Source organism: Lutra lutra, chromosome 14, assembly GCF_902655055.1.
Source record: "Lutra lutra chromosome 14, mLutLut1.2, whole genome shotgun sequence".
Taxonomy (NCBI): domain Eukaryota; kingdom Metazoa; phylum Chordata; class Mammalia; order Carnivora; family Mustelidae; genus Lutra; species Lutra lutra.
In genome coordinates this window covers 54516905-54541492 of record NC_062291.1, presented here as the reverse complement: position 1 = coordinate 54541492, position 24588 = coordinate 54516905, and the positions used below count along the sequence as shown (strand labels likewise).

General features: G+C 36.5%; 1 protein-coding gene across 2 annotated transcripts in view; it reads right to left on the bottom strand.

The window, feature by feature from the left end:
- The window catches only part of EXOC6 (exocyst complex component 6), a 242882-nt gene that overhangs the window by 142561 nt on the left and 75733 nt on the right, over nt 1-24588 (bottom strand). For both annotated transcript variants that reach the window (XM_047702238.1, XM_047702239.1), the window contains exons 6-8: nt 22210-22414; nt 5399-5551; nt 2937-3005 (exon numbers count right to left, since the gene is read on the bottom strand). In XM_047702238.1, the coding sequence (XP_047558194.1) occupies nt 2937-3005; nt 5399-5551; nt 22210-22414 (427 nt within the window). The remainder of the gene's footprint in view (nt 1-2936; nt 3006-5398; nt 5552-22209; nt 22415-24588) is intronic.

Here is a 24588-nt window from a genome sequence, read left to right as displayed (position 1 = left end):
AAGAATCTGAGCAGTTAGAGTATTTTATAATCATACACACTTGAAGAATTATTTCATCATAGAATAGACTAAAAGTATTATTGTTTTTATATAATAGTACAATTTATTATAGCTTTAAAAAGAAAAAATCTACATGTCTATTCAATAATGCTCAAGTACTTGAAACATCACTAATTTGTAAATCAGTAAGTTTACATTGATATTGTGCCTACTGCTTTTATCTCAGTTCATTAAGTACAGAGTTGGTCCTTTTAATAGAGGGCTAAAAGAAAAGACATTAACTAATGAAGATAATTCTATTTGCTCTAATTAACATAATTACCATTCTTTTCAATTATTTCAATTTCAATTTAATACAATTTCAGTGAATAATCGAAACCCAAAACACCTTAACTCTAAATGTCTTCCACAGACATTTTCTAAGTGCTGAAAGGAAAAAAACAAAAATTCTATACCTAGCAAAATTACTTTTTTTTTTTTTAAGATTTTATTTATTTGACAGAGAGAGAGATCACAAGTAGGCAGAGAGGCAGGCAGAGAGAGAGGGGGAAGCAGGCTCCCCGCTGAGCAGAGAGCCTGATATGGGGCTCGATCCCAGGACCCTGAGATCATGACCCGAGCCGAAGGCAGAGGCTTTAACCCACTGAGCCACCCAGATGCCCCAGCAAAACTACTCTTAAAAAGCCAAGGGGAAATTAATACATTCCTAGATAAACAAACACAGAGAATTTGATGCTAGTTGACCTTCCCTAAAAGAAATACTAAAGGTAGTCCTTGAGGCAAAAAGAAAAGGACACCAGACAGTAACTCTAATTCACATGAAGAAATAAAGAGTCCCAGTTAAGATAATATAGAGGTAAAAGACAGTATAATTTGTAACTCCATTCTTCTGATTTAGAAAACTGCAGAGAAATAATTATATTATGGTTTATAATGTATAAAGATGTAATTAGTATCTCAATAGTAACACAAAGGAGGAAGATCAATATGAACTAGACTGTTTTAAGGTAGGATGTTAATTGTAATCTCCAGAGTAAATACTAAAAAAAATCTATATATCATATGTGTGTACATACACAAACATTATTATACATATTTAAGTATTTCTGTATATTTATAGTACATATTCATATATAACTAATATATATCTATATTTATTACTCATATATATTATATATTAATGCATATATATGTTAAAAGAAGTGATGAGAATTAAAATGATTCATGAGAAAATATCTATTTAATGCAAAAGAAGACAGTAATGGAGGAATAGAACAAATAAGACCTGATTTATTACAGCAAATGACAGGCATAAATCTGGCCATATCAGTAATTACATTAAATGCAAAAGAACTAAACACTTCAGTCAAAAGGCAGAAATTGGCAGACTGGATTTTTAATAATCCATCTATATACTATTCTACAAGATACACACTTTAGATTCAAAAACACAAAGAGGTTGAAAATAAAAGGATGGAAAAACATATGCCAACAGTAACCAAAAGACAGTTAGAGTAGCTATACTAGTGGCAGCCAAAATAGTCTTTAAACCAAAAAAAATACACAAAGAATTACATTTTTTAATGAAAAAAAGTTAATCCATCCTAAAGATATAACAATTATAAACATATATTCACCTAAAAACAGAGCCTCAAAAATACATTAATGAAAATTGGCAAAACTAAAGGAAGAACAGATAATTGAACTGTTACAGTTGGAGACTTCAACATTACTACTTTCAATAACAGATAGGCAGAAGATCAACAAGGAAACAGAAGACCTGAATAACAATATTAAATCAACTAGATCTGACAGATGTCTACAGAACACACCACCCAACAACAGCCAGATACACATTCTTCTTCTCAAGTGCACATGGAACATTCTCCAGGATAAACCATATGTTAGGCCATAAAACAAGCCTCGATAAATTTAAAAGGACTGAAGTCATACAAAATATGATCTCTGACCACAGTAAGATTAAATTTGGAATTAGAGAAGAACTTTTGGGAAATTCACAAACATATGGAAATGAAACAACATACTCCTAAACACCTATGGGTTAAAGAATAAATAACAAGAATTTAGAAAATATTTTGAGATGAATGGAAACAAAACACAACATACAAAACTCATGGAATGCAGCTAAAGCAGTGGTCAGAAGGAAATTTACAGCTGTAAGTGTCTGTATTAAAAAAGAAGAAAGGTCCCAATCAATAATCTTAACTTTCAACTATGTGAAAGAGGCCAAGACACAAAAGACCACACTTACTATGATTCTATTTATATGAAATAACCAGAATAGGCAAATCCATAAAGAAAGAAAGTAAATGAGTAGTTTCCAGGAACTGGAGGTAGGGGAGAATGAGGAATGAGTGTTAATTGTTAAAAGGTTTCCTTCTTCAGAAATGAAATGTTCTGGAATTAGTTTTAACGGTTGCATATCCTCTTAAGTATGCCAAAACCATTGAATTATATAATTTAAAGGGGTAAATTTTTTGGTATATGCATTATATCAAAGTAATATTTTTTAAAAGAATTATTTAATAAAAAATGAATACAATGTAGAAGGAGTAAGCAAATGTAGAAGCAATGTATTTAAAAGCAATTGTGATACAACAGCACAAATGCAAGAAGGATGAAATGGAAGTATACTATTACAATGTTCTTATAGATGAACTGATACATCAACTGAAAGTAGACTATAACTTAAAGAAAAAAGTAAGTGCATTACTCACAGGGGATATTTAAAATAGTTATGTGTGAAGATTTACAGCTTACTGAGCTTATAGTCAGCCTTTAAAAAAGTACACCTAAAACACATAGATAACTTTTTTATTATACAAATATTTATGTGTATATATATATACATATGTGCGCGCACACACACACACACACACACACACACACAATATACATATATGTAAGGTACTCACCAAAACAGAATGAATGTGCAAACATCGGTAAACAGGGGAAAAATCAACCAGATCCTGAACAGTTAAGACCTGAAAAATAAAACCACATTTTTTTCATGGCATTCATTGTTTATTATTTAATTATATTTGAGAAATAACAATTTTTTTCTGATTATCAAAGTAATAGATATTACTTACTCTAAATGCAGTCAATGCACAAGACTACAAAGAAAGAAAATTAACTGTAAGCAAGCTGGCATACATTTTTCTTTTATTGTTTTTTTCCCCATCCTCATTTATTTATTTTTCTATTACGTTTAATTAGCCAACATATAGCACATCATTAGTTTTTGATGTAGTGTTCAACAATTCATTAGTTGCATAAAACACCCAACACTCATCAGGACACGTGCCCTCCTTATAAAACCCCATTTTAAAAATTATCAATTTGGGGTGCCCAGGTGGCACAGTTGGTTAAGTGTCTGACTCTTGATTTCGGCTCAAGTCATGATCTCAAGGTCATGGGATTGAACCCCAAAACAGGCTCCACGCTGGGCATGGATCCTGCTTAAGATTCTTTCCCTCTCTTTACCCCCCCAACCCCCCACACTCACTCTCTAAAAAAAGGAAAAAGAGAAAAAAAGATTCTCCCTCTCCCCCTCCTCCCTCAAAAAATTTTTTAAAAATAAAAATTATCAAACTACTAGCTTACTGTTGGATAATATAAGTTAAAGATAACAAGAAGATTCATGGACTTCATGTTATAACATTTATCAACTATAAAAAATTACAATATAAACACAATGCCTCTGTAATTGTTTTGGCACTTGTTCAATAGTTCATTCTTTATTTATTTATCATTATTGTTGAGTGTTTTAAATTATAAAGTAATTAAAGGACAGAGACTGTGTACCTCAAACATACTTGGGAGAAGAGAACTTAGAGATTCTCCAAATACTGATTAAAAAAGAATAAAAAAGTAAATTTCAAAAACATTTATTAAATTTCCAGAGACTAGGGATGCCTAGTTGGCTCAGAAGGTTAAGCCTCTGCCTTCGGCTTGGGTCATGGTCTCAGGGTCCTGGGATTGAGCCCCACATCGAACTCTCTGCTCGGCGGGAAGCCTGCTTCCCCCTCTCTCTCTCTGCCTGCCTCTCTGCCTACATGTGATCTCTCACTCTATGTCAAGTAAATAAATAAAATCTTAAAAAAATAATAATAAATTTCCAGAGACTAATCAGGACACACTAATTTCATATTAAGAAGACATTAGGGCGCCTGGGTGGCTCAGTTGGTTGAGCAACTGCCTTCGGCTCAGGTCATGATCCTGGAGTTCTGGGATCGAGTCCCACATCGGGGTCCCTGCTTGGCAGGGAGTCTGCTTCTCCCGCTGACTTCTCTCCTCTCATGCTCTCTCTCTCACTCTCTCTCTCAAATAAATAAATAAAATCTTAAAAAAAAAAAAAAAAGACATTAAGCTAAGGCAGATCATTTGTCTGTATCCCATACAATATCAGACATCCACTGCATATGCACACATATACATGTGTGTAGCTATATATATATATGTGCACAATCATATATACACATATATATATAAATACACATGTGTGTACACACACAAACACACACATATACACATAGTTTCACTCATCCTCAGTCATATAATAGAAAAATACATACTGAACTCTCAGTTGTTCTCCAACCACAGAGGGGGCCATGGGCACATATTCATATGGTTTCTTTTATCAGTTAATTAAAAGTCCATACTGAGCCCCAACTAAGTCCTCAGAAAAACAATTTAAACTCTCACCGACAAGGCAAAACTTATAAATAATAGGCTCTTATTAACTATATTCAAAAAAATTCAAAGGAAAAGCCAAAAAGTAGGTTTGACTGAAGACTGTATAGAATGTAAAAGCAGCAAATAAAATTAGGAATAAGTTCAGATAAAGAAGATGAAAGAAAGTGAACACTTAAGGATAATTTCAAGTTTCCCAGAGTTAAGACTTTTTTAAGAATTAAAAAGCTTTTATCTACTAGAACCATTCTGCAGTATCTCAGCACTAATCAGGGGGAAAACAAGGTAGACTCTGGAATTAGTCTAAACAGCAAGGTCAAGCCACCATGAAATTCAATGTTTGCCACAGATAAATAAAATGAGTGATCATTCCAAAAACTCACTGCATTTATAATTTTACTGCTTATTATGGCAGAACACCTAGGTTCAGTTATCTATGGCTTATAAATATAATCTAGAATATATCGTATTCATCTGTCAACTATGCAGTCTAATATTTCAGATGACACATTATTCTAATAGCTCATTACAAACTGATCTACATAAGTTCAATGTTCACATGGGAAGACTGAGAGTCACATAGACATACATTACAATTCAAAAGAAAAAAATTCTTGAAAAAAAAGAAGGGAAGAAGAAAAAGGAAGGAGAGAGGAGGGGGAAAGGAAGGAACTTTAATCACCTCCTCTTCATTCTCATCCTCTTCCTCAAATCCACATTTCAATTCAACTTCATTCCTTTCTTCTGGAATTCTATCATTTATGTACACATTCTTCCCAAATTTTATATTATTTTGCTTCTGCAGAACAACACTGAAGGTTTTCTGCTGTTGTGCCTATTTTGGAAAAAGAAAAATCTGGTTATTATAAGATTTATTATGGTCAAAACTGGTTCAAGAATTTCCTATTTTCCTATATTTTTAGTGGCTTTGGGTGTAGAGTCTGGAGTGATGTCTCATTTTTTTATTCACTATTTATGCTCTCACTCTTATTTCTAAACAGTTTGCCAGGGTTTATCAAAATTATTTGAAAAGACTAAGAACCAACTTTTGGCTTTTTGATCCTCCTTAATGTATTTTGTTTTCTATTACACTGATTTCTACTCTTGATTATTTTCTTCCATTTTCTTTTTTTTTTTATTTTATTTTACTGTGGTAAGAACACTTAACATGAGATCTAGTCTCATGTTTTTAAGCGTCCATACATTATTACGTAATTAACATATGCTAATATTGTATTAATATATTAATAATATATCATTGCTGACTACAGGTACAATGTTGCACAGCAGTACTCTAGAGCTTATTCATCTTGTTTAACTGAAACTTTATGCCTGTTGATTAGTAATTCCCCCTTCTTCAGTTCCTAGCAACCACTATCCCATTCTTTGGGTCTATGAATTTTCCTATTTTAGATACCTCATAATTTCCTTTTTAGGGACTGAATAGTATACCACATACCACTGTACATATATACTGCATTTTCTTAATCCATTCATCTGTCAGTGCACATCTGTATTGTTTCCCCACCTTGGATATTGTGAACAATGACGTGTGAGCATGGGAGTGTTAATCTTTCTGAAGATTCTAATTGCAATTCTTTTGGATAAACACCCAGAAGTAGGGTTCCTGGATCATACTTATTTTTAACTTTTTGAGGAACCTCCTAAAAATGGCAGCCACACTATTTTGCGTTCCCTCAATAGTATGCAAGTTTCCAATTCCTCCACACACTTGCCAACGTTGTCTTTTATTTGTTTGATTACAGCAATCATGAGAGGTGGAAGGTGATATATCCCACCATGATTTTGATTTGCATTTCCCTAATGGTTACTGATACTGAGCATTTATTCATATACTTCCTGGGAATTTGTGTATCTTCTTTGGAGAAATGTATATTCAACTCCCTTGTTGATTTTTAAAGTAGGTGATTAAGGATTGTTTTTGCTATTGAGTTGTAGGTTTCCTTACATATTGTGGAAATTAATCCTTAATCAGACAAATAGCTTGCAACTATTTCCTTCAATTCTGGGGACTGTCTTTTCACACTGCTGATTGCTTCCTTTTGCTAAAAAGCAGGAGCTTTTTAGTTTGGTGTAAACCCACTTGTTTAGTTTCTATTACCTGTGCTGTTTGTGTCATATCCTTCTACTTTCTTTGAGTTTACTTTGCTACTCTTTCTCTAACTCCTTCAGATGGATACTTGCATTATTGATTTCAGTTGTTCTTTCCTAACTCATAAATTAAAGGCTATAAATTTCCCTTACACACAACTTTTGCTGCATCCTACACGTTTTGATATGTCCTACTTTCATTACACTTCAAAATATTTTCTGGTTTTAGGGCATCTGGGTGGCTCAGTTGGTTAAGCATCTGCCTTTGGCTCAGGTCGTGATCCCAGGATTCTGGAATCAAGCCCTGCATCAGGTTCCCTGCTCCTGGAGACCTGCTTCTCTCTCCCACTCCCTCTTCTTGTGTTCCCTCTCTTGCTGTTTCTCTGTGTCAAATAAATCAATTTTAAAAATCTAAAAAAAGAAAAAAACATTTCTGTTTTCAATTGAGTTTTCTCTTTAACCTATGGGTTATTGAGAATTTTATTTCTTAATTTCCAAACATACAGGGATTTTTCTACTTATCTATTTATTACTCATCTCTGGAATAATTCCAGTATGGTTAGAGAATATACTCTGTCTGTATCATTTCAATCCTTTGAAGTTTACTGACATTTGTTCCATGGACCAGAATGTAATCAATTTTGGTAAATGTTCTTTTAAAAATGTATATTCTCAAATCATGGGATACAGTGTTACATATGTCATTAGGTCACAGTTATTAATCATATTATTTGAAAGGACTACATCTTTATTAAATTTGTCAATTGTTTCTAGCAGTTACTGAAAGAAGTGTATCAAAATCCCCCATTATGATTGTCAAATTGTCTATTTCTTTTAATTCTGACAATTTTTGCTTTATATATTTTAAGACGATTTTTATGGAAACAAATTTAGAATTATTTATTCCTAATGAGCTGAATATTTTATCACTATGAAATGTTCCTCTTTCTTCTCTACTAGTAATTCTGTCTAAAGCCTGCTTTGATATTAATATACATACATCAGCTTTATTTTCACTGATGTTTGCATGATGTATCTTTTCTTTTTTTTTTTCCTTAGGATCTTATTTATTTATTTGACAGAAAGAGAGATCACAAGTAGGCAGAGAGGCAGGCAGGGGGTGGGGTTGGGGGGGAAGCAGGCTCCCCGCTAAGCAGAGAGCCCAACACAGAGCTCAATCCCAGGACCCTGAGATCATGACCTAAGCCGAAGGTAGAGGCTTAAACCACTGAGCCACCCAGATGCCCTGATGTACCTTTTCTATCCTTTTGCTTTCAACCTCTCTATATGTTTATATGTAAGGTATGTCTCCTATAAGCAGAATAATTTAGTAGAGATTTTCAAACCCGTATCAGTTCCCCTCCTAACTTATATATGATTGTTCTTTTGCACTGTTAATTCTATAAATATGTAAACCCCATAGGACATTTTTGTTTTATACAGCCAACATAATATATGCAATTTTACCCAAAATAGTTGCCCTTTCTGTTCATTTGCTACATCTCTGGGTTTCTAACTGGGATAAATTTCTTTCTGTCTGAAAATAATATTTCCTTTATGTAGGTCTACTAGAAATAAATCCTCTAGGTTTTTATCTGAAAAATACCTTAATTTCACCTTCCTTTCTTTTTTGTTTTATAAGTAAAGCCTACCGGGGCGCCTGGAGGGCTCAGTGGGTTAAGCCTCTGCCTTCGGCTCAGGTCATGATCTCAGGGTCCTGGGATCAAGTCTCGCATCGGGCTCTCTGCTCTGCAGGGAGCCTGCTTCCTCCTCTCTCTTTCTCTCTCTGCCTACTTATGATCTCTCTGTCAAAAAAATAAATAAAATCTTTAAAATAAATAAATAAATAAATAAGTAAAATAAGTAAACCCTACCCACAACATGTGGCTCAGAATCACAACTCCAAAAACAAGAGTCACATGTTCTACCAACTGAGCCAGCCAGGCACACCAACTTCATCTCCATTTCTAAAAGAAATTTTTGGTGGGTAAACAATTCTAGGTTGACAGATACGGTTTATCAGCACTTCAGATATTAGCTCACTGTCTTCTGGCTTCCATTAATTCTGCTGACAAGTCAGCTAAAGATTATTATTATTATTACTCTTTTGAAGGCAATAAATTTTTCCCTCTGGTTGCTTTTAAGATTTTTCTTCTTTTACATCTCTAACAAGTTACTATTTTTTTTAAGATTTTGTTTATTTATTTGACAGACAGAGATCACAAGTAGGCAGAGAGGCAGGCAGAGAGAGAGAGGAGAAAGCAGGCTCCCCACTGAGCAGAGAGCCCAATGCAGGGCTCAATCCCAGGACCCTGAGATCATGACCTGAGCCGAAGGCAGGGGCTTAACCCACTGAGCCACACTGGGTGAGCCCACAAGTTACTATTATATGCCTAAGTATGGGATTTTTTTATTCCTCCTGCTTAGAATTCACAGCCTTTTTCAATCCATGGCTTCAAGGTCTACTATATTATTTATGTCCATCACTCTTTCTTCTCCTTTCCGGACTATGATTACACATACGTTAAATCTTCCCATCTTATATGTCTTTAAACTCTTTACTTTCCATCCTTTTGTCTCTCTGAGCCTCAATTTGGGTATTTTCCTCTGATGTAACTTCTGGCTCATTAATTCTCTCTTCAGCTGTGTCTCACCTGCCAACTACACACTGAGTTATTAATTTGTAATGTATTTTCAGTTCTAGAACTCAGAAATAGTTTACTTTATGGTTTACAATGATCTGCCAAAATCCTCAATCTTGTCTTACAATTCCTTGACTATGCTAATTTTAAAGTCCATATCTAATAATTCCATTGCTTAGACTTTGTTTCCCATGCTAGTTAGCTTTATATCAATTACCAAAGAGTATACTCCTCTTCATTTCAGTGAGTTAAGTCAATAACAATCCAATTATTTTAATAACCTTTGATTTGGAAAATTGTCAGTCTTAAAAAAAAAAAAGTACCACTAATTCTTTTTTCAGTGAAAAACCAGCTACATAAAATTAAAAATACCAGAAATATTAAAAAGGTAAGATATATGCATAAATGTACATAAAACATCCTGCCTTAACTTCAATTGATTATCAGTAACGAAAAAAAAAAATCTTTAATTTTCTGAAGCCCTGAAGTTACATGGGACCATTTACTTCCTGAGTTGGCATATGTGTGTGTTGGTGGGAGGGACTGGTTCACTCTTCAGCCAAAATCTATGAAATGTCCACTAACCTCACAGAAGGAACTATAGTATCAAGCTGTCCAAACTAACTTAGTCAGTGGTTTTCTGTTTTCAGAGTATAAACCATTTTTTTAAAGTACTGCTTCCAAACTGTGTTATGTACAAAACTAACATTTCACACAGTATCTACAAGTATTTCTTTTTTTTTTCTTCAGATTTTATTGATTTGACAGAGAGAGACAAAGCAAGAGGGGGAACACAAGCAGGAGGGTGAGAGAGGGAGAAATAGCTTCCTGCTGAGTGGGGAGCCCAATGAGGGACTCAATCCCAAGAAAGACCTTGGGATCATGACCTGAGCTGAAGGCAGATGCTTAATGAACGCAGCACCCAGGCACCCCTCCAGAAGTATTTCTTGAAAAAAGGTTCTATGCCCAAATCAGTTAAATAAACATTCTACATTGTATCCCCTTTCTAACTTTATAATTAATAACTAAAGAGATATACTTAACTTTAACCCAGATTTCTGGAACTTCTTTGACCATTTAGTCTCCTGTTTTCCCCTAAAGGATATTATTAAAATGTGTGCCAGAAAATACAATATGGAAATTGTGAACTAAGACTATGAATTTTAGGTATTTAATTGTTTTTAAACATCAGAATATTCATAGTACATTCACCTCTCACAAAAAAAACAAGTCTGTCTTATTTTTTTCTAAAGATTTTATTTATTTATTTGACAGAGATCACAAGTAGGCAGAAAGACAGGCAGAGAGAGGAGGAAGCAGGCTCCCCACTGAGCAGAGAGCCCGATGCAGGGCTCGATTCCAGGACCCTGTGATCATGACCCGAGCTGAAGGCAAGGGCTTTAACCCACTGAGCCACCCAGGTGCCCCAAGTCTGTTTTTTACTTTAAAAAATTCTCCCTGGAAAAGCTAAGACTCAGCGCTAAGATCCTTCAAAAAAATAACTTTTTGTGCCAGTCATTTTAGGCACAGTATTAGATCCAGAAGGTAAAAAATAAATAGGATATAATCCCTCACTTAAAAAACTCACTGTCTAGGGGCAGCCTGGGGGCTCAGTCGGTTAAGTGTCTGTCTTCTGCTAAGGTCATGATCTTGGGGTCCTGGGACAGAGCCCAGCATCAGGCTCCCTACTTGGCGGGAAGTCTACTTCTCCCTCTCCCTCTGTCCCTTTCCCCTGCTCACACACGCACGTGCACACTCTCTCTCAAATAAAAAAATCTTAAAAAAAAATAACTCACTGTCTAGTTAAGGACACAAAATAAAAATTATAATACAGTGTGACAAGTGTAAGGGATGAATACACCAAGAAGGAAGTGACCCTCTCTTACTGACAGGAGTGAGACAGAGGAAGACAGATTCCACAGACAACATGAAGCTTAAGCCAGCTTTTGGGGAAAAAGGAATTCTTCAGACATGAAATATGGAAGAGTGGAAAGTATTCTAGGTAGAAGAAACAAATTGTGTATTAAAAATTTGTAAGAGGTCCAATATCGTTATATCATAAGAAGAAGGAGTATCAGGAGATGAGGCTTTTGTTTCATACTGAAGAATTTAGAATTAGGTAAAGGGTCAGTGGGAATCACTGAAGAGAAAGCAGTCATACTTGCATTTTAGAATAATAAGCAGAGAAAAGACTAGAGATAAGGAGAATAATTAATTTGATATAGCAACAGTCCAGATATATAGAAAGGAGGATGCAGAATCCACAGATATTGAGAAGCAGAATTGATAGTTACTAAGTAGGACTTAGAAACAAATTACATAAAGAATATAAATATTCCTAGGGGCGCCTGGGTGGCTCAGTGGGTTAAGCCTCTGCCTTCAGCTCAGGTCATAATCTCAGGGTCCTGGGATTGAGCCCCGCATCGGGCTCTCTGCTCAGCAGGGAGCCTGCTTCCCTTCCTCTCTTTCTCTGCCTGCCTCTCTGCCTGCCTCACTGCCTACTTGTGATCTCTGTCAAATAAATAAATAAAATCTTCAAATATATATATATATATATATATATATAAATATTCCTGAAAAGTCTAAAGAACTACCCAGTTTCTGGCTTATGAAAGTAGGAGGAATTACTATGTGACATAAGAAATACAGGAAAAATAGATTTTGTAAGACAGTGAGTTTACTTTTAGAAATGCTAGGCTTGATGTACCTACAGGATATTCAAGAGAATATATAACAAGTAAATCCACAAATGGGACATGAGTTAATGGAATTAAGACATGCTTAGGGAAAGTTTCTGTGATGAAAGTTCTGTTTAAATTGCAGAGGTAGGGAGCTCAACTCTTTTTACAAGAAAATAATGGTAGTATACTAGAAAGAGTCTACTCCCTTTCAGCAGGAAATTCTTATAAACCTCAAATCCCAGGGCCCATGACCTGGTGGACTGCTAGGCAGAAAGTCCAAAACTGGTCTATGAAAAACAAGTCAGAGAAGATAAGTTTAACAATGAGACATAGATTGTATAATAGAACATGAACTTTATTTTTTTTTTAAAGATTTTATTTATTTATTTGTCATAGAGAGAGAAGCGAGAGTGAGCACAGGCAGACAGAGTGGCAGGCAGAGGCAGAGGGAGAAGCAGGCTCGCTGCCAAGCAAGGAGCCCGATGTGGGACTCGATCCCAGGACGCTGGGATCATGACCTGAGCCGAAGGCAGCTGCTTAACCAACTGAGCCACCCAGGCGTCCCCAGAACATGAACTTTAAACTACCATTTACATCCTTGTGCTAAAAAAAAAAAAAACAAAAAAACAAAAAAACAAAAAAAAAAAAAAACCTTACCGAGCGATCGCATTCTTTATCTTCATGGCATTCCTTGCCTAGACTTAGGAGAAAAAGTACTGAAAACGCTATGATGCTGAAGACAAGATATAATGTTGCAGAACTCTCTAGTGCAGAAAAACACTCACTAATCAGAGGCAATCAGTCAGAAAGATTTAGTATCCCAAGAAGATACGGGAGGTGCTACAAAAACAATCAGAGGCTCCCCTGATTCTCATTTTATTATAAAATGCATCAGTCCTATTAGTATCTATAAGTGTCAACAATGGAGGAGAAAGATGATCACTTCAGAGAAAAGCTATCAAGTCCTATACATTATTCTACCTTAACAATGAGGTAATATCCACTCTTTTTGTTCTACTTTCCTAGGGCTTTCCTAACCTATGTAGTTTCTGGGATAATGATAGTCTCTAGATCCAGAATCTCTGGATTCTTCTGAACTGTGGCTTCAAATTTTATTCTCTTACACTCAGCTGAGTCTTTATCTTTTCCATCTTACTAATCTGAAATTCTAACTCTAATCTGTTGGCCAACACTTCTACCATTTCTTTACGACTGCTCCTGCCCACAACTAACCATCTTTCCATCATTCCAATGATAGGGAAAATGGCTTCCAAAGAAAAGACAGGAAACAAATTCGGCTTAGGCTCTCTGTGGTAGCTTCTGTTTATTTACAGCAAAGAAGCATATTGTTTTATCAACCAAGTATTTAATCTGAACAAAAGATACTATCAGGGGCCCCTGGATAGCTCAGTCAGTTAAGTGTCTGCTTTCAACTCAGGTCATGATCTCAGGGTCCTGAGATCAAGCCCCATGTTGGTCTCCCTGCTCCTCGAGGAGTTTACTTCTCCATCTCCCTCTACCTCTCCCCTGCTTGTGTGCTCTCTCTTGCTATCTCTGTCACTATTTGTCTCTCTCAAGTAAATTAATAAAATCTTTTAAAAAAAGAAAGATACTATCAAAAATAATTTGAAGATTGAATCTGCTACAGTTCACCTATTGATAAGCAACAGCTAACAGGAAATTCTTTAAAAATAAGCAACATTTTAGGAAGGTCAAGATGGTGGAGAAGTAGTAGACTGAGACTACATCAGGTAGCAGGAGATCACCTTGATAGCTTATCAAACCATTGCAAACACCTACAAATCCAATGGGAGATCGAAGAGAAGAAGAACAGCAATTCTAGACACAGAAAATCGACCACTTTCTGAAAGGTAGGACTGGCGGAGAAGTGAATCCAAAACAACGGGAAGATAGACCGTTGGGGGAGGGGCCGGCTCCCAGCAAATGGCGGAGCAACGGAGCACAAAATCAGGACTTTTGAAAGTCTGCTCCACTGAGGGACATAGCTCCAGAGGCTAAACTGGGGTGAAGCCCACACGGGGCCAGCGTGGCCCTAGGTCCCACAGGGTCACAGAAGGATCTGGGGTGTCTGAGTGTCGCAGAGCTCGCAGGTATTAGACCAGGGAAGCCGGCTACAGAGACAGAGCCGAGTAGTGAGCTCTCAGCTTGGGGTTACCTTGAACTGGTCACAGGCTGGGTGAGCTCGGAGCGCGGCCAGAGGCCAGGGAGACGGGAGTGATTGGGCTCTTTTCTCTGAGGGCACACTGAGGAGTGGGGCCCCGAGCTCCTCCAGGCCAGAGACTGGGAGGCCGCCATTTTCATTCCCGTCCTCCAGAACTCTACGGAAAGCGTTCAGGGAACAAAAGCTCCCGAAAGCGAACCCGAGCAGATTACTTAGCCCAGCCCCTGGTAAGGGTGGTGCAATTCCACCTTGGGCAAAGACACTTGAGAATCACTACAACAGGCCCCTCCCCCAGAAGATCAATAAGAAATCCAGCCAAGACAAAGTTCACCTACCAAGGAGAGCAGCAGAATTCCAGTGGAGGAGAAAGCAAAGCATGGAACTCATGGCTTTCTCCCCATGATTCTTTAGTCTTGTGGTAAATTCATTTTTTTAATTTTATTATTTTTTTCTTCTGCTAAATTATTTTAACTTTTACCATTTTCTTTTTGAACTTCTTTAACTAGTATATCTAATATATATATATATATATATATATATATATATACACATATTTTTTTTCTTTTTTATATTTTTTCTTTTTTTTAATTTTTTTTTTTTTCTGAACTTCTTTTTATCCCCTTTCTCCCTCGCACGATTTGGGGTCTCTTCTGATTTGGTTAAAGCTCATTTTCCTGGGGTGTTTGCCACCCTTTCAGTATTTTCTATGCTCCTTCATATACTCTTATTTGGACAAAATGACAAGGCAGAAAAACTCACCACAAAAAAAAGAAGAGGCAGTACCGAAGGCTAGGGACCTAATCAATACAGACATTGGTAATATGTCAGATATAGAGTTTAGAATGACAATTCTCAAGGTTCTAGCCGGGCTCGAAAAAGGCATAGAAGATATTAGAGAAACCCTTTCTGGAGAGATAAAAGCCCTTTCTGGAGAAATAAAAGAACTAAAATCTAACCAAGTTGAAATCAAAAAAGCTATTAATGAGGTGCAATAAAAAATGGAGGCTCTTGGGGCGCCTGGGTGGCTCAGTGGGTTAAAGCCTCTGCCTTCGGCTCAGGTCATGATCCCAGGGTCCTGGGATCAAGCCCCGCATCTGGGCTCTCTGCTCGGCAGGGAGCTGCTTCCTTCTCTCTCTCTGCCTGCCTCTCTGCCTACTTGTGATCTCTGTCTGTCAAATAAATGAATAAAATCTTTAAAAAAAAAAAAAATGGAGGCTCTTACTGCTAGGATAAATGAGGCAGAAGAAAGAATTAGTGATATAGAAGACCAAATGACAGAGAATAAAGAAGCTGAGCAAAAGAGGGACAAACAGCTACTGGACCATGAGGGGAGAATTCAAGAGATAAGTGACACCATAAGACGAAACAACACTAGAATAATTGGGATTCCAGAAGAAGAAGAAAGAGCGAGGGGAGCAGAAGGAATATTGGAGAGAATCATTGTAGAGAATTTCCCTAATATGGCAAAGGGAACAAGCATCAAAATCCAGGAGGGGCAGAGAACCCCCCTCAAAATCAACAAGAATAGGTCCACACCCCATCACCTAATAGTAAAATTTACAAGTCTTAGTGACAAAGAGAAAATCCTGAAAGCATCCCGGGAAAAGACGTATGTAACATACAATGGTAAAAATATTAGATTGGCAGCGGATTTATCCACAGAGACCTGGCAGGCCAGAAAGAGCCGGCATGATATATTCAGAGCACTAAACGAGAAAAACAAGCAGCCAAAAATACTATATCCAGCTAGGCTATCATTGAAAATAGAAGGAGAGATAAAAAGCTTCCAGGACAAACAAAAACTGAAAGAATTTGCAAACACAAAACCAGCTCTACAGGAAATATTGAAAGGGGTCCTTTAAGCAAAGAGAGAGCCTAAAAGTAGTAGATCAGAAAGGAAGAGAGATAATATACAGTAACAGTCACCTTACAGGCAATACAATGGCACTAAATTCATATCTCTCAATAGTTACCCTGAATGTTAATGGGCTAAATGCCCCAATCAATAGACACAGGGTATCAGAATGGATAAAAAAACAAAACCCATCAATATGTTGCCTACAAGAAACTCATTTTAGACCCGAAGACACCTCCAGATTTAAAGTGAGGGGGTGGAAAACAATTTACCATGCTAATGGACATCAGAAGAAAGCTGGGGTGGCAATCCTTATATCAGATCAATTAGATTTTAAGCCAAAGACTATAATAAGAGATGAGGAAGGACACTATATCATATGCAAAGGGTCTGTCCAACAAGAAGATCTAACAATTTTAAATATCTATGCCCCTAATGTGGAAGCAGCCAACTATATAAATTAATTACAAAATCAATTAATAACAAAATTAATAACAAAATCAAAGAAACACGTAGACAATAATACAATAATAGTAGGGGACTTTAACACTCCCCTCACTGAAATGAACAGATCATCCAAGTAAAAGATCAACAAGGAAATAAAGGCCTTAAATGACACACTGGACCAGATGGACATCAAGACATATTCAGAACATTTCATCCCAAAGCAACAGAATACACATTCTTCTCTAGTGCACATGGAACATTCTCCAGAATAGATCACATCCTGGGTCATAAATCAGGTCTCAACCGGTATCAAAAGATTGGGATCATTCCCTGCATTTTCAGACCACAATGCTCTGAAGCTAGAACTCAATCACAAGAGGAAATTTGGAAAGAACCCAAATACATGGAGACTAAACAGCATCCTTCCAAAGAATGAATGGGTCAACCAGGAAATTAAAGAAGAATTGAAAAATTCATGGAAACAAATGATAATGAAAACACAATGGTTCAAAATCTGTGGGACACAGCAAAGGCAGTCCTGAGAGGAAAATATACAGCAGTACAAGCCTTTCTCAAGAAACAAGAAAGGTCTCAAACACACAACCTAACCCTACACCTAAAGGAGCTGGAGAAAGAACAATAAAGAAAGCCTAAACCCAGCAGGAGAAGAGAAATCATAAAGATCAGAGCAGAAATCAATTAAATAGAAACCAAAAAAACAATAGAACAAATCAACGAAACTAGGAGCTGGTTCTTTGAAAGAATTAATAAGATTGATAAACCCCTGGCCAGACTTATGAAAAAGAAAAGAGAAAGGACCCAAATAAATAAAATCATGAATGAAAGAGGAGAGAGAGATCACAACGAACACCAAGAAACACAAACAATTATAAGAACATACTATGAGCAACTCTACGGAAACAAATTTGACCATCTGGAAGAAATGGATGCATTCCTAGAGACATATAAACTACCACAACTGAACCAGGAAGAAATAGAAAACCTGAACAGACCCATAACCAGTAAGGAGATTGAAATAGTCTTCAAAAATCTCCAAACAAACAAAAGCCCAGGGCCAGATGGCTTCCTGGGGGAATTCTACCAAACATTTAAAGAAGAACTAATTCCTATTCTCCTGAAACTGTTCCAAAAAATAGAAATGGAAGGAAAACTTCCAAACTCATTTTATGAGGCCAGCATCACCTTGATCCCAAAACCAGACAAGGATCCCATCAAAAAAGAGAACTACAGACCAATATCCTTGATGAACACAGATGCGAAAATTCTCACCAAAATACTAGCCAATAGGATTCAACAGTACATTAAAAGGATTATTCACCACGACCAAGTGGGATTTATTCCAGGGCTGCAAGTTTGGTTCAACATCTGCAAATCAATCAATGTGATACAACACATTAATAAAAGAAAGAACAAGAACCATATGATACTCTCCATAGATGCTGAAAAAGCATTTGACAAAGTACAGCATCCCTTCCTGATCAAAACTCTTCAAAGTGTAGGGATAAAGGGCACATACCTCAATATTATCAAAGCCATCTATGAAAAACCCACCGCAAATATCATTCTCAATGGAGAAAAATTGAAAACTTATCCGCTAAGGTCAGGAACACGGCAGGGATGTCCATTATCACCACTGCTATTCAACATAGTACTAGAAATCCTAGCCTCAGCAATCAGACAACAAAAAGAAATTAAAGGCATCCAAATCGGCAAAGAAGAAGTCAAACTATCACTCTTCACAGATGATATGATGCTATATGTGGAAAACCCAAAAGACTCCACTCCAAAACTGCTAGAACTTGTACAGGAATTTAGTAAAGTGTCCGGATATAAAATCAATGCACAGAAATCAGTTGCATTTCTCTACACCAACAACAAGACAGAAGAAAGAGAAATTAGGGAGTCAATCCCATTTACAATTGCACCAAAAACCAACCATAAGAAACCTAGGAATAAACCTAACCAAAGAGGCTAAGAAGCTATACTCAGAAAACTATAAAGTACTCATGAAAGAAATTGAGGAAGACACAAAGAAATGGAAAAATGTTCCATGCTCCTGGATTAGAAGAACAAATATTGTGAAAATGTCTATGCTACCTAAAGCAATCTACACATTTAATGCAATCCCTATCAAAATCCCACCCAGGGGCGCCTGGGTGGCTCAGTGGGTTAAAGCCTCTGCCTTCGGCCCAGGTCATGATCCCAGGGTCCTGGGATCGAGCCCCACATCGGGCTCTCTGCTCAGAGGTAGCCTGCTTCCTCCTCTCTCTCTGCCTGCCTCTCTGCCTACTTGTGATCTCTGTCAAATAAATAAATAAATAAATCTTAAAAAAAAAAAGAAAAGAAAAGAAAAAAAAAAATCCCACCCAATTTTTTTCAAAGAAATGGAACAAATAATCCCAAAATTTATATGGAACAAGAAAAGACCTCGAATAGCCAAAGGAATATTGAAAAAGAAAGCCAAGGTTGGTGGCATCACAGTTCCAGACTTCAAGCTCTATTACAAAGCTGTCATCATCAAGACAGCATGGTACTGGCACAAAAACAGACACATAGATCAATGGAACAGAATAGAGAGCCCAGAAATAGACCCTCAACTCTATGGTCAACTAATCTTCGACAAAGCAGGAAAGAATGTCCAACGGAAAAAAGACAGCCACTTCAATAAATGGTGTTGGGAAAAGCCACATGCAGAAAAATGAAATTGGACCATTTCCTTACACCACGCATGAAAATAGACTCAAAATGGATGAAGGACCTCAATGTGAGAAAGGAATCTATCAAAATCCTTGAGGAGAACACAGGCAGCAACCTCTTCGACCTCAGCCGCAGCAACATCTTCCTAGGAACATCGCCAAAGGCAAGGGAAGCAAGGGCAAAAATGAACTATTGGGACTTCATCAAGACCAAAAGCTTTTGCACAGCAAAGGAAACAGTTAACAAAACCAAAAGACAACTGACGGAATGGGAGAAGATACTTGCAAACGACATATCAGATAAAGGGCTAGTGTCCAAAATCTATAAAGAACTTAGCAAACTCAACACCCAAAGAACAAATAATCCAATCAAGAAATGGGCAGAGGACATGAACAGACATTTCTGCAAAGAAGACATCCAGATGGCCAACAGACACATGAAAAAGTGCTCCATATCACTCGGCATCAGGGAAATACAAATCAAAACCACCATGAGATATCACCTCACACCAGTCAGAATGGCTAAAATTAACAAGTCAGGAAATGACAGATGCTGGCGAGGATGCGGAGAAAGGGGAACCCTCCTACACTGTTGGTGGGAATGCAAGCTGGTGCAACCACTCTGGAAAACAGCATGGAGGTTCCTCAAAATGTTGAAAATAGAACTACCCTATGACCCAGCAATTGCACTGCTGGGTATTTACCCTAAAGATACAAACGTAGTGATCCGAAGGGGCACGTGCACCCGAATGTTTATAGCAGCAATGTCTACAATAGCCAAACTATGGAAAGAACCTGGATGTCCATCAACAGACGAATGGATAAAGAAGATGTGGTATATATACACAATGGAATACTATGCAGCCATCAAAAGAAATGAAATCTTGCCATTTGCGACGACGTGGATGGAACTAGAGGGTATCATGCTTAGCGAAATAAGTCAATCGGAGAAAGACAACTATCATATGATCTCCCTGATATGAGGGAGAGGAGATGCAACATGGGGGGTTGAGGGGGTAGGAGAAGAGTAAATGAAACAAGATGGGATTGGGAGGGAGACAAACCATAAGTGACTCTTAATCTCACAAAACAAACTGAGGGTTGATGGGGGGAGGGGGTTGGGAGAGGGGGGTGGGGTTATGGATATTGGGGAGGGTATGTGCTATGGTGAGTGCTGTGAAGTGTGTAAACCTGGCGATTCGCAGACCTGTACCCCTGGGGATAAAAATATATGTTTATAAAGCTGTAAAAAAAAAAAAAGAAAAAGAAAAAAGAAAGGATGAATACCCAAGTTTTGTAGCAACATGGACGGGACTGGAAGAGATTATGCTGAGTGAAATAAGTCAAGCAGAGAGAGTCAATTATCATATGGTTTCACTTATTTGTGGAGCATAACAAATAGCATGGAGGACAAGGGGAGATGGAGAGGAGAAGGGAGTTGAGGGAAATTGGAAGGGGAGGTGAACCATGAGAGACTATGGACTCTGAAAAACGATCTGAGAATTTTGAAGGGGTGGGGGGTGGGAGGTTGGGGGCACCAGGTGGTGGGTATTGTAGAGGGCACGGATTGCATGGAGCACTGGGTGTGGTGCAAAAATAATGAATACTGTTATGCTGAAAAAATAAAAAATTAATAAAAACAAAAAAAAGAAAGCAGGTTGAGCACTGTTTTATTTCTATAACACTGTGATTATTGGGAATTTTAACTCAGAAGTTTTAAGTTATAATCATTTTAAAACTTTTTATTACTGACAATTTCAAATACAGATTAATGTAATCAACCCCCAAGTACTCACCTACCTTCAATAATTAATATCTACATATTCTTGTTCATCTGTGTACCTTTACCTGCTCACTTCACACACACATACATATACTATACACACACCAATTATATTTTATAACTTTGAGGTCAGATTTATATACACTGAAACGTGCAGACCTTAACTGTACAATTTGGACTAGTAGGATACAGAACATTTATATCTCCTCAGAAAGCCCCTTTGTGTCTCTTCCCAGACAATTGCCCCACCCAGAGGTAACCACTGCTCTGATTTTTTTCACTTTAATTAGTTTCACCTGCTTTAGAACTGCAATATAAATGGAGTAACAATCTGTGCTTTTTTGCGTCCAGCTTCTATAGCTCAGCACAATGCCTGGGAGATTAATATTTGTTGTTATACATATCAGTAATTTCATTCCTTTTTATTGCTAAGTAATATTCCATTGTTTTTATATAGCACAATTTGTATATCCATTCCCTTTTGATGTCCATTTGGGCTGTTTCCAGTTTGGGGCGAGCTGTGAATAAAGCTGGTATGAGCATCACAAGGACATGTTTTCTTTATTTCTCATGGGAATTATCTAGGCTGAGAAGAACTCCTGATTCAAAAGGTAGGTACGTTAAACTTTATATCTGCCAAATCTTGTCCATTTTTCTTTTTATTATTGACCTGTAGGAGTTAATTCAAAGATAATACTTTTAAAGAGAGCAATTTAGAACATTAGGATAAAAGAAATCCCATCTGCCTCTGTGGCTGCCATGGTTCAGCTAATTTTATACCAAGTTTGACTGCTGGCACAAGTTAACAGAATACCACATTCACAGGAAGATTCCCAAGAGACGAATAGGCCGGTGAGTCAAGTTAGATTGACCTTACTTAAACATGGCATAGCTGCAAACCAAAAGAAAATGCTGATTAAATCCATTCTAAACAAAGTTCAGGAAAGATAAGAAAAGGATAAAACTAAACAAAAATAAGCATTTTATGTAACTAAAAACAAGTAAATTCTGGATATATTCTCTAACTTAGATTACTGAATAACATTAAATTAAAATTTTCCTTTTTAATCTCACCTGTTTCATTGCTGTTTCACCTATTTTGTCAGAATGTTTTCGAATGCTTTCCAAAAAGTCTTTGAGATCAGACATGGAGATTTCTTTAATATCCTCACGGAGTTTAGGAAGATTTTCTATCATTAGCTGACAAAACCGGTACTGACTAACTCGGGGAAAAAAAACATTCTCTAATTGTTCCATAGTTTTTAGAGCAGAATAATACCTGTGAAAAGTTAAGAAGAAAACTCTATAAAAAGTTGTTACATTATTTTCAACTTAAAATAATTAATCAGTCCAGCACTTCAATCAAAAAGGTCACAGTTAAAATAAGTAAAATTACCATTTATTTCTATTTACTAAGCATAATCTAAACCAAATGAACAAGTTTACAAGCTAAAAATTCATGATTAACAGGAACACACAGTTTCCTTCACTTCACCTATATCTGTAATATTGCAACACCTAAATCGGTCATCATGATCTTTTTTTTTTTAAAGATTTTATTTATTCATTAGAGAGAGAGAGAGAGAGCGAGCACACAAGTTGGGGGGTGCGGAGAGCAGAGAAAGAGGGAGAAACAGATCCTCCACTGAGCAGGGAGCCCAATGTGGGGCTCGCTTCTGGGACTCCAGGATCGCAACCTGACCCAAACACAGACACTTAACCAACCGAGCCATCCAGGTGCTCAGTCATCAAGTATCTTAAATGTTATATGTATAATAGTTCTGAAATGTATATGTATCATAGTTCTTTTGTTTGTATATGTATATATAAAATGTATAATACTTCTGAAGTTTTTTTAAAATGTGCTTTCATAGTATCTCTCCCATCCACATACCATCACATCAAAAAAGTAAAGATTCAATTCAAATTGAAGTAAAAGATGTTTTAAGGATATTTTCTTGAAAATTTTACACTATTTAAAGCACTGTAAAATAATATTAAGTATCCAAAAAACCAAGTGAAAAACCAAAGTGATTTATTTTCATAGTGATTTATTGAAAATAAATACATACTGAATGACATGATGGATTGCAGTAATTAGTAAAATACAGCCTATGCCCTAGAAAAATTGACATGTACTTTCATATACATACTTTGATTTTCTCTACATTTCTATGAGGTAGATGTGTATGGCAGATATTACTATTAATACTCTACAGATGAGAAACTCAAACACAAAGAGTATACATTTGGCCAAGACACTATAATTAATTGGTAGAAAAACCATAACTGTCAGTTTCCTACAATAATATTCACTACCAAAATCCACTGAAAGTAGGTAGAGGAATTTTTAAATTAATCAAATAATGTTTTATACTTTACCATTGATTTGGATATTAAAAATGAGAAAAGACATGATCTAGAGAACAACAACAAAAAAATAATACTCAGGTAATTTGAAAGACTGTAAACTCAAAAACTATTTAAAGATATTTACTAATTCTCTACCTTATATTCCCAAAGATAGGGTATATTTTGCACACTGTCACAAAATCTACCACTATTTTAAAAATTAGATGCCTAAATTTTATCATGGTTACTTAAAATCATTAGAATTTTTATAAACAAATAAAATATACATGTGGTCAGAAATGAACATATTTAGGTGATAACATGGATAGGCAGATGTCATTACAATAATTTTGATAATACCCAAGATATTATAAATTTAAATGAAGTAAAATGATAAATAATATCTTTTCTGAGTAAAATAACATTTTATATATAATAGGTCAGTCAACAAAGTATTCTATTGGATCCTGCTTAATTTCCTGATTTGATGTGAATTACGTATACTTCAAAAGTACTATCTCCACAAAAGGTAGGCTTTCTGAAAATTCATGGTAATGCCTATAATGTATTTGAAGTTGTAAGTGATAGAGGTTAAATGAAAGTATTACCAGAAGTTTTTGCAACACCAGACACAATCAAACAACTTCGTAACATAAATGTGCCTTCCTTCATGCTTCTGTACCTCTCACCTCCCATCCCAGGCTTCCAGTGTCACTAAACTATGGCACCTTCACAGCACAACGCAGAAATGTAAGCAGTTAATGCCAGTGGGCTGAATCCTTAACTAATGAGAAACGGAGACCAAAGATAAATTCCCCTTTCCTCCTCCTGGATGAAATGTGCTGAATGTACAATAATACACAGAACTCCCAGAAGTTCTTTGAAATTGATCAACATTAAGCATCATTAGCTAACTCAGTAACTCAACCTTGCTCTCCCAAGTTCACTAACTCATTTCCCTTTCATTCAACTCTGTTTCTCAGCTTCCTTAGGATTATACTCCAAAAAAGGTAGTAAAATATAAGGTTATACCTCAGGCTTTGCTTTCTGGGAAACCCAAGCTAACACACACAGCAAGGCTATATTCTTAGGCAGAGACCA